General features: G+C 46.1%; 1 protein-coding gene across 1 annotated transcript; it reads left to right on the forward strand.

Moving 5' to 3' along the window:
• Positions 1-3,510: 3,510 nt before the first annotated feature.
• On the forward strand, positions 3,511-9,630 carry LOC123444252 (glycine dehydrogenase (decarboxylating) 1, mitochondrial-like). The gene is made up of 15 exons (XM_045120916.1): positions 3,511-4,814; positions 4,967-5,212; positions 5,301-5,378; positions 5,471-5,571; positions 5,718-5,913; positions 5,999-6,124; positions 6,207-6,392; positions 7,132-7,245; positions 7,662-7,814; positions 8,147-8,335; positions 8,430-8,507; positions 8,591-8,716; positions 8,805-8,903; positions 9,044-9,161; positions 9,246-9,630. The coding sequence occupies exons 1-15, from the start codon at positions 3,621-3,623 to the stop codon at positions 9,332-9,334; spliced, it is 3,093 nt and encodes a 1,030-aa protein (XP_044976851.1). The 5' UTR covers positions 3,511-3,620; the 3' UTR covers positions 9,335-9,630.
• The last annotated feature ends 1,765 nt before the right edge of the window (positions 9,631-11,395 follow it).

Here is an 11,395-nt window from a genome sequence, read left to right on the forward strand (position 1 = left end):
ATCACATGATTCTCCTAATGATGTGATCCCGATATCAAGTAACCACACTTGCCTATGGTCAGGAAACCTTGACCATCTTTGGTCAACGAGCTAGTCAACTAGAGGCTTACTAGGGACAGTGTTTTGTCTATGTATCCACACAAGTATTGTGTTTCCAATCAATACAATTATAGCATGGATAATAAACGATTATCATGAACAAAGAAATATAATAATAACTAATTTATTATTACCCCTAGGGCATATTTCCAACAATACATTTGGGGGAAAACTATCCCATGCATCTAGGATTCATTTGCTAACCTCTCCCATTGTTTCTCTTCTCTTCCATCCCTCCATAGCATGAATTGCTTTGGTGAGATTTGAGAGAGAGAGAGAGAGAGAGGATTTGAGCATTCTTATGTTCTTGCTTTGCATTTGTTGCATCGTTTTGAGCTCTCCATGTCGATTTTTTCAAGTGAGATCCCATGAGCTTGTTACTCTTGGAGGCCGCCGCCTCTTAAACAGTTTGGTGGTTGCTGCTTCATTGCCCTCTTGATAGAGATTGTGAAGAGGCCCTAGTTACTCCTTCGTTATGGTTGGAAATGGTCGTGAATCTTGACATATATCGAGTGGAGGAACAAGCTAACCATAGTGGTTCAAAATCTCCTTCATGTTGATATCTCAAGGAAAAAAGGGCGACCTTTTGCGGTATTGTTGCGCCTTTGTGGTATCACCCATCCCTCCAATAGAGACTAGAGTATGAGTGGATACTTAAACTTCAGGAACATATATGCAGTCTCTTGTCTCCATTACTTTCCGCAATTCATACTTGATATTGTTATTATATCTTGTACTTAGTGTAACTACTAACTTGTACTGTTTATTTATGTATCTTGTGTAAACTTGTATTCTTACTCATGCTTATGTGTATCATTAATTTTCCATCTCTTCTTATATACACCTCATGTAAGTATGCAACTTACTTCTGCTTGCTAGTAATGCCATTGTTCTCATGTTGTTTAGTTTAAGTTATTGGTTCACTTCACTAAGCCTACTATATTTACGATTTGTGCTTGGAAAATACCTGCCTACTTTAGGATTCAACCAAATTCATAAAAGTTTTGCAAGCGAGTATCCACCCCCTCTCTAGGCGACATGCTGGTCCTTTCAACGGTACCCATTCAAGATCGAATTGGCATGGTTACAACCGGTTGGTTTGTAGACTTAGTTAAGACCATTTGGAAATGCCTAACTACTTATGCATAAAGCATTGCTAGTAATAGGTTCAAAACATGCACCGGTGATGAGTTAGTCGTCCGTCACTTATAATTTTCAACACTTGTAACTGGTTATATGAGTGACGAGCGATCATTATCACTAGTATGTCTTACCCATGACAATTAGTCCAAATGTGCCCTTTGCTGGTTCACCACTTAGGCTAAGCTCCACTTGCTTACAAGTGGTGTGGTACTTTGTTCAGACTTTTTCATTTGAAAGAGCGATAAGTAATCAGAGCAACATGAATACAAATCCATTCCATTTCATCAAAACAACAACAAAAATTCATTCCATTCCATCGAATAACAGAAGTGTGTATTATATCTCTAGAGGGGTAGATGGCTAGACCGACATCAATAGTCAATGAAAAAGGATAGCCAAAAGGTAACCCTAAGCCATGTCCTATGAAAGGAAAAGTGATATGCTACAATACCCAAGCTTGGTGAATAAAGGAAATGAATATGCTAAAGATGATTCACCAACACACGAAGTGCACAAATGCACCACTTGAACCTATCCCCTTTTGAAATGACAAGTTAGTAAAGGACGTCGCCTAAATATGAAATCATCGTATTTGAAGGAGATATAGAAATAGAAGCTACCCCAAACCCTAACACTATGCCCCAGGGGCCGGCTAGTGTTAGGAACACAACTCGGGCACATCCATAGTTTTGGTACCCTCCGATCACTGGATGCTTATGTCTGACAACGCAAACAAAACAAGACAAAACACAATTCATTTATCAAACAATGCTAACTATGCAGTAGAAATTACTAAATGAGTATTGACTTATTATGAAGTAATTATTTGTCACCAGGGCGGCGGTCGATCTACCTTCTTCCCGGTTAGGACTACGGGTCCCGTCGCTCTTCGCTCGTCACTTCGACGACGGAAGGGGGCGGGGACCCCAGGGATTCGATTTGGTGGTGAGTGGTGATAGGGTGAGGAATAAAGTTAGGCTTTGTCTCCGATTGACGGTGGCAAGCCGATGGCGTCGCTGCTAGCATGAGTAACGTCCACCCATCTCGACCTCGTTCCGATGGTGCTTCTTCATATTGTCGAGAGTCGTGTGAAGGATGGTGTGTCCAATGATATGGTTTTACGGATCTTGTTTTCTTGTAGTAGATTTTTCTCGATCGCCATGCGATTGTCCTCTGGCTTCATTTCCGACTGCCAAAGGTTGGACAACCTCAATCTCATCGTAGAGCGTGTGAGATTTGTATTTTCGACTTCTACCGGTAGCAACTATAACATCAAATTATACAGTACTTCCTATGTACCTAAATAATTATAGTTGAAGAAAATTAGTACTTGTAGCAACTACTGAATTTTTTCACTAAACAATATCAACGGTATAATTATTTCTAGCCAGCCCTGCCAATCAAATGGTACTTCAACCAGACAACTAAAAAATAACTTGAACGGAAGATGAAAAGCTTTCTAAAATATGTTAGCAGACTATAGGTGGTTGGTGGAACAACGACATCCGGCCTCCCACCCTCACGGGTACCCAGAGATTCTTTCGCGGTAGGTGATCCCAACCATCATCCGGGTCTGCTCCGCTTGGACGCATACCAAACCCACGCCGGTCACTGACGCGCGGACCATCCCCAGCCAATGCAGTTCGACCTTCCCTGGTTCTCCTACCCCGGCCAATGGAGCCCCACGCCATCCCCACGTGTTACCACTTCCTGGACTGGATCCAGCATGCATCCGTCGGCCGTGGCGTCGCGCTCGCCAGCGCCGCACCGATTCGGCAGCTCCCCGCTCGGCACCACGCCATGCCATGCCACCGGGTGTAACAGACGCCGCAAAAATTACGGCCCAGCGGGCAGCGGTCTCCACAGAATTTTCTGCGGCGGGAGGGGAGATTGGGGCGGAGGAAAGCGATAAGGTCCAGGCAGCTTGCAGCGCCGGAGTTGGGACGCGCGTCGTCTCTCTCATCTCTCCCGCCCGATCGACCCATCGTCTTCCTCCCGATCGATACCTCCCCCCGTCGCCCGTTCCCACTCTACTTGCCGGTTTCTGTGGCTGGGCCTCTTATACCGGCCGCTGCTCGGCCCCTCGTCCATCCAAACGCCATCCTCCTCCCCGCCGCCCGTTGCCGATCACCACTGTCAGCGCCCACGTCACCCTGAAACCTCCGTCTCGCGCCGTGCTCTCCACCTCACTCCCACCCCACCCCAGCTGAGCACAACCGAACGCGCCGATATATATTGGCCAACCAAACCAAATCACACTCCCTAACCCAGCCACACCCGCTCTTCTCGCCAGGAGCGGAGGCCACCCACCTCCCACCCCCACCCCATCCATCCCTGCCGCCGCGCGCGTGCGTCTCCGCATCCACCCCCCCAGCCCAATGGAGCGCGCACGCCGCCTCGCCAGCCGCGCGCTGCTGCGCCGCCTGCTCGCGGCCTCCTCGTCCGCCACGTCCCCGTCCCCGTCCCGCGGCGTCTCCACCCTGGCGCCCAGGCCGGCGGCGGCCGGGTCGCGCCCCCGCGCGCGCCCGGCGCACCAGTACACGCCCGGCCGGCCCGTCTCCGTGTCGGCGCTGCAGCCCAGCGACACCTTCCCGCGGCGGCACAACTCGGCCACCCCCGCCGAGCAGGCCGTTATGGCGTCCGAGTGCGGCTTCAACACCCTCGACGCGCTCATCGACGCCACCGTCCCGGCCGCAATCCGCGCGCCGCCCATGCAGTTCACCGGCAAGTTCGACGCAGGCTTCACCGAGTCGCAGATGCTCGACCACATGGCGCACCTCGCCTCCATGAACAAGACCTACAAGTCCTTCATCGGGATGGGCTACTACAACACCCACATCCCCGCCGTCATACTGCGCAACCTCATGGAGAACCCCGCGTGGTACACGCAATACACGCCTTACCAGGCGGAGATCGCCCAGGGCCGCCTCGAGTCGCTGCTCAACTACCAGACCATGGTCGCCGACCTCACCGGCCTGCCCATGTCCAACGCCTCGCTGCTCGACGAGGCCACCGCCGCCGCCGAGGCAATGGCCATGTGCCTCGGCATCGTCAAGTCCAAGAAGAAGACCTTCCTCATCGCCTCCAACTGCCACCCGCAGACCATCGACATCTGCAAGACGCGTGCCACCGGCTTCGACATCAACGTCGTCGTCTCCGCCGCCAAGGACTTCGACTACAGCAGCGGCGACGTCTGCGGCGTGCTCGTGCAGTACCCCGGCACCGAGGGGGAGGTGTTGGACTACGCCGAGTTCGTCAAGGACGCGCACGCGCACGGCGTCAAGGTGGTGATGGCCACTGACCTGCTCGCGCTCACCACGCTGCGCCCGCCGGGCGAGATTGGCGCCGACATCGCCGTGGGCTCCGCGCAACGCTTCGGCGTGCCCATGGGGTACGGCGGCCCGCACGCTGCCTTCCTCGCCACCTCCCAGGAGTACAAGAGGCTGATGCCCGGCCGCATCATCGGTGTGAGCGTCGACTCCAGCGGCAAGCCCGCGCTCCGCATGGCGATGCAGACCAGGGAGCAGCACATCCGGCGAGACAAGGCCACCAGCAACATCTGCACCGCGCAGGTACGCGAGCACCCCCACCCACTCACCAATTTTCCTGATAGTGACAGCACAATAGCTAAGAGTTCGTGCTACCTGATACGGGTGGGTGGGTTAGTGGCCGAGCATATTATCATAAATTAGTGATTCATTAGATACCTTTTGTCACTTTATAGGCGTTGCTCGCCAACATGGCGGCGATGTATGCCGTCTACCATGGTCCGGCTGGCCTGAAGGCGATCGCCGACCGTGTCCATGGACTGGCTGGTACTTTCGCCCATGGTTTGAAGAAGCTCGGGACAGTGACAGTGCAGGAGCTGCCCTACTTTGACACGGTCAAGATCACTTGCGCCGATGCTAATGCCATTGCTGAGGAGGCCCGCAAAAACGAGATGAACCTTCGCGTTGTCGACGCAAACACGGTTCGTTTTCAGCTGATTTCTGTTGTGTTCCACTCCAACCGAATTAGTTCTGAGTTTCGAGCATTAATTTCGAGTTGTGATATTGTAGATCACCGTTGCCTTTGATGAGACCACCACCTTGGAGGATGTTGACAAGCTGTTCAAGGTTTTCTCTGGTGGCAAGCCAGTAAGTAGTCACCAACCAACTGCATAATTCCGCGTGCTTCATGTCAAATTATGTCGCAAATTTAAATGATGTTCTGGCAACAACGCTTTCAGGTGGGCTTCACAGCTGAATCCATTGCGCCTGAGGTCTCAAGCTCAATTCCTCCTAGCCTTGTGCGCGACAGCCCCTACTTGACCCACCCAATCTTTAGCATGTACGTTTATTGTCAAAAGTTTGCATCTTTTGCGTCAATAATATTTTTTATTTATTTCCAAACAAAAACATTGTGCACAGAGCACAAACTTCACTAATTTGTCTGAATGTTATGAAACTAACTGAAGATATGCCGTGGCCTTGCAGGTACCACACAGAGCACGAGCTCCTCCGTTACCTGCACAAGTTGCAATCCAAGGATCTCTCACTGTGCCACAGTATGATCCCTCTTGGTTCTTGCACCATGAAACTAAATGCTACCGTCGAGATGATGCCCGTCACCGATCCCAAGTTCGCCAACATGCACCCATTTGCCCCTATTGATCAAGCTGCAGGCTATCATGTATGGACCATTTTGTATTTATTTAGTTTCTAATGAAAAAAAAAATGAACCAATGTTCCGAATTGACTTGTTTTTTTTAATGAAGGAAATGTTTGACAACCTGGGTGATCTGCTGAACACCATCACTGGTTTTGATTCGTTTTCTTTGCAACCGAATGCTGGTGCTTCAGGAGAGTATGCTGGACTGATGGTTATTCGGGCATACCACAAGGTATGCCATGACAAATACGCTGCGCTAGTTCTGTTGCTTTGTTTCGCACTCTTTGTTTATGAACCATGTGCAAAAAATGCAGGCAAGAGGAGACCACCACCGAAATGTCTGCATCATTCCCGTCTCTGCGCACGGTACAAACCCTGCAAGTGCTGCTATGTGTGGAATGAAGATTGTTGCTGTTGGAACTGATGCCAAAGGTAACATTAACATTGAGGAGTTGAGGAAAGCTGCTGAAGCAAACAAGGACAACCTGTCTGCTCTGATGGTACTATTTCTAATTCTACGCTCTGTCAATTTGAGAGTTTATGACGAATTGCGACCTCAGTGTGAACTCTTTCAGCTCAGTTGTTGATTATTAAATTTTGAGCTACCATTCTGAATCTATATTATACTCCCTCTGTACCTAAGTAGTTCTCCCCAACTACAATTACTTAGGTACAGAGGGAGTAGCTATCACTATATCAAGTGTGATGGAGCAATTAGGAGACTTTCACTGTCTTATTTTCTTGCAGCTTCTGATCTACATTATATAACTAAAATATTTACTATCCATGGCTAGAAATTACTAGATTAATCAGAAGAAAAAGAGAAAAAATCTACACTGCTTCTTTTCGTGTGTTCAGATTGTAGTGGTGTGGAATAAATAATTTGATGGAAGCATGTTATAGTATCGAGCCACACAAATTGTGTGGGAAATTGGTGAGTGTATGTTAAAATGGAAATCAGACAACTGCTTCATATAACCTTTTACATGAAGCTATTTGAATTAATTGATATATAATGGAAGAATATGTCCAAATACCTTATTTCATATCATCATATATTGAAGCTACATATGGTTGATGAATAAGAGTAACTTCTTCTTTCAAGCAAGTGATTAAGAGTAACTTACTTGGAACCATGGAAAATGTTGAGTTCGCCGAGGATGAAAGTTCATTGAAGAAATGTTTGTATCATTTTGTGCCAAGAATAACAGAATATTGTGTGATTTCTTTGTTCTTCAGGTTACCTATCCTTCAACCCATGGAGTCTACGAAGAAGGCATTGATGAGATTTGCAGGATTATTCATGATAACGGCGGTCAGGTCTATATGGATGGAGCTAACATGAACGCTCAGGTGAGGTCACTGCACTTGGTTGTGCCACTCTGTCTACTTGTTCCTTCTGCAATTACCCCCTTCAAATGTTTTATACTAGTAATAATGTATCTTGGCCCACCAACTTATATATCTTGCCAATATAATGAAGTTTATTCTGAGAAACTGCAAACTACATATTTCTATTAGTTTCTTTTATCTACTTCTTATTTGTTATGTTAAAAAATGGTAATTGTTTGTACTTATCCGGTTTATCGGTGCTAAGCTATGTTTTCTGTAAGAAATATGTCTTCAAGTTCACCTGAACCTAAACTTTTTTAACTGAAAATCTTAACATAATTGAGGTATTGTGATCTGGTCATTTTCAGATATCTCAAACTAAGTATCCTACAGAGACAAATGATTCTCTTTAACTTACAAATTTTGTGTTTTTACAGGTTGGGTTGACAAGCCCTGGTTTTATTGGAGCAGATGTTTGCCATCTTAACCTTCACAAGACATTTTGCATTCCACATGGTGGAGGTGGTCCTGGCATGGGTCCTATTGGTGTTAAGAAGCACTTGGCACCATTTTTGCCATCTCATCCAGTGGTAGGTATCCTATTTTTTAATGTTATCACTGCAAATAAAATCATATTACTCAGATCTCACTCCTAATAAAATAGCACCCAATGTCCAATAGTTAATTTGAAAAAACATATGAGCTTGATATTTGGTAGTGTGTCGTCTCTTTGTATTCTTTCCTTTTGCACGACTAAATTATTAAAAAAGTGTTTGGTGATGATGTGTTAACTACTGGAGCCATGTCTTTAATGTTGAGTACTATAACCAAAAGAATGAATCTTAATTTCTTTTGCTTGACTTTTTTCGTTTCTTAAAAGAAAATGCAGCTACATTATCAAACTAATTTGGCAATTCATTAGATCCCCACTGGTGGCTTCCCTCTCCCTGAGAAAACCGACCCTCTTGGTTCCATTTCTGCTGCTCCATGGGGATCTGCTTTGATTCTTCCAATTTCGTACACCTACATAGCCATGATGGGCTCTCAAGGACTAACTGAAGCCTCAAAGATTGCGATCCTGAACGCGAACTACATGGCAAAGCGTCTGGAGGTACTTGATGTTACTCATGGTCACACATTACATGGCCTTTACTAAAATATATTTATTATTGAACTAGTTTTCTAATTTGTAACGCATTTTGCAGAAACACTACCCAGTTCTTTTCCGTGGAGTCAATGGAACTGTTGCCCATGAGTTCATTATTGATTTAAGAGGATTCAAGGTACTTGTCCGAACCATGTGAGCACTTTGTGCCTCGTTTTTTTCCATATCAATTCTCTGACTGGATCTTGGAATTTTTGACAGGCAACTGCCGGTATTGAGCCCGAGGATGTGGCGAAGCGCTTGATGGACTATGGATTCCATGGACCAACCATGTCGTGGCCTGTTCCAGGCACACTTATGATTGAACCTACTGAAAGTGAAAGCAAGGTAGGCATGTCTAATTCAATCGAGTGCTTGTCATTGCACCAACCGTTGGCTTTTGCATTAGCTTACTGCCACATCATTTATCTGGCAGGCTGAACTAGACAGGTTCTGTGATGCCCTTATCTCCATCAGAGAGGAAATTGCACAGGTAGAAAATGGAAAAGCAGATGCGCACAACAATGTCCTGAAGGTAATCTACTCCGAATGGTTTCCATAACAAATCACAAACATTTTCCTAACAGTTTGAGCTTTTGGCTGAACTGTCTGATGCATGCAACTCAATGCACATGAACAGAGAAGTTAATTTCTTTTGCCTGTTTTGTTACGCAGGGTGCTCCTCACCCACCCCAAATCCTGATGGGTGATGCATGGACTAAGCCATACTCCAGGGAGTATGCTGCATTCCCCGCGGCGTGGCTTCGTGGTGCCAAGTTCTGGCCAACAACATGTACTGATAGTTCCAAGACCTTCACATAGCTTACATTTTGTTGTTTGACGTACAAACTAATAATTTCTCTTGTGCTCTTGTCAGGTCGTGTGGACAACGTGTACGGGGATCGCAACCTGATCTGCACTCTGCAGCAGGAGGTGGCGGAGGAAGCTGCAGCTGCGACCGCGTAATCTTTTGATGATGACGATCCTGGTGTGTGAACTGTGATACTGTGTCAAGAAGTTATGATGCTTCCTGTAGGAGGGAAGCATGCTTGCTTCTAAATCCCTCATGTACTGTATATATTCTCCTCAGATGCCACCTTCTCCTGTATCCTCTGTACCCCCACGCTGCCTCCCCATTCCCATTTGAAAGTGAAATTAGCTATATTGGCTAGCATTTCTACTCTTCTCTGAATACAGGAAAAATAATGGAGATCCGTTTTGATGTCCTAGCCATACACTGAAAGAAAATCTAGTTATTTTTAGATTGTTTTGATTCGCGGGCTCACCCTGTCCATAGCTTTGTCGTGGCTCTTATGTGAGTGGGAGGACTAGATGCCCCCTTCTAGGTCAGCACCCATACGAGGGCTTGGGCCCTAAGTGATAAAGCTTGATGGGCTTGGGCCTTCAACACTCCCCTCAAGATGGATGGTAGATATCTATCATTTCCATTTTGTCACATGTCAAGTTATGCTGGAATTTTATTTATTTTTGGGCTAGCCAAATATATAATTTCAGAATTTCCTAATAAATCCTAGATGCCCACAAGTCCATTTGTGCAAGGCAAGAGGTGAAAATGTTTAGTCCCACATTGCTAGTTTAGTGGGAGTTGGACCTCCTTATAAGGAAGGATGTTTCCACACATGTATGAACTTGAAAACAAGAGAGACATACACGCGCGTTCCTCCTCGTCGCTGCCCTCTCGCCTCCTTCTCTTGCCCCTATAAAAGAGATTCGTGTTCCTTCTCTTTGAGTTCCTTCTTGCTCTAGTTTCACTTTTAGATATGTTCCGTTTCTGTTCATCCTTTCATATGATGTTTTGTGTACATAGAACGGCTCTATATATGTTCTCTTTTTGATCATATGTGCACATGTCTTTTGTTGTCTCATCTCTATATTGCCTGCCTTGTTTCATCTATTTTATGATAGTCATGTTTTTCCTATCTTTTCTATTAATAAAATCCTATGGTAAATTGTCCATATTTCCAACAATCCAAAAACCTTATAATAGGCAATTTACCCCGAGTGGTTTTGCTGCTTCCATGAGACCTCCTATTTTTTAGGGTATCCACTATAAGAGGTGGCCCGTGAGAGCTGTTCTATGGTTTCAAACCATGAGCTGCTATGACGTCACTCTTGGCAAATCTGAAGGAGGTCATGATGCTCAACAGGAACTAGCTTTCCAGAAAATGGATACCTTGTTTAAGGCTGCTCTCTTGAGCGTTCTTGGTGAGAACATAGTTGATGCTTATGCGTCAATTGATAATGGAAAATAAATGTGGGATGCATTCGAGGCCAAGTTTGGGGTCTCGGATGCTGGCACTGAGCTGTACATCATGGAACAATTCTATGACCACGGGATGATTGAAGAGCGCTCCGTGGTTAAGCAAGCTCATGAGATACAGTCATTTGCAAGAGAACTTGAACACTTCAATTGCATGCTACCGGACAAGTTTGTTACCGGAGGCATCATCACTAAACTTCCTCCTTCGTGGAGGAACTTTGCTACCTTACTAAAGAATAAGAGGCAGGAGTTTTCCGTTCGGATCTCATAGGTACTCTTGATGTGGAAGAAAAGGCGAGAGCAAAAGACACACGTGCTCGAGGTATTGAGGGAGGATCTAGTGCCAATCTGGTATATAAGAAAAACTTCCAGCCCCACAATTTCAAGAACAAGGGCAAGTTTGATGGTAAAGCAAAGTTCGATGGGAAGAACAAGGCTGTACAACACACCAACTTCAAGAAGAAGAATGACAAGAAGAAAGGTGTTTGTCATGTGTGCGGAGATCCTGATCATTGGGCACCTAACTGCCCTGACAAGCGTCAACATGGGAAAGGTGGCAAGACCGCTAATGTTGTCATTGGTGACACTGATGTGGAGGATGCTAGTATGGTATATTTCCCACTAGCCTTTCAGTATGTCATTTTCCCGATTGGTTGATTGACACGGGTGCTAATGTGCATGTATGCGGTGATATTTCCATGTTTTCGTCTTATGAGTCCGCAGGGACTTCCACCGTGCTGATGGGC

The sequence above is a fragment of the Hordeum vulgare genome, chromosome 3H (genome assembly GCF_904849725.1).
Source record: "Hordeum vulgare subsp. vulgare chromosome 3H, MorexV3_pseudomolecules_assembly, whole genome shotgun sequence".
Taxonomy (NCBI): domain Eukaryota; kingdom Viridiplantae; phylum Streptophyta; class Magnoliopsida; order Poales; family Poaceae; genus Hordeum; species Hordeum vulgare.

Bases quoted from the DNA above. Each gene is read 5' to 3' on its own strand.
- LOC123444252 (XM_045120916.1), top strand. From the start codon at position 3,621: ATGGAGCGCGCACGCCGCCTCGCCAGCCGCGCGCTGCTGCGCCGCCTG. The intron at 5,213-5,300 runs GTTCGTTTTCAG...GTGATATTGTAG, and splicing joins GCGTTGTCGACGCAAACACG to ATCACCGTTGCCTTTGATGA. The intron at 8,508-8,590 runs GTACTTGTCCGA...AATTTTTGACAG, and splicing joins TTGATTTAAGAGGATTCAAG to GCAACTGCCGGTATTGAGCC.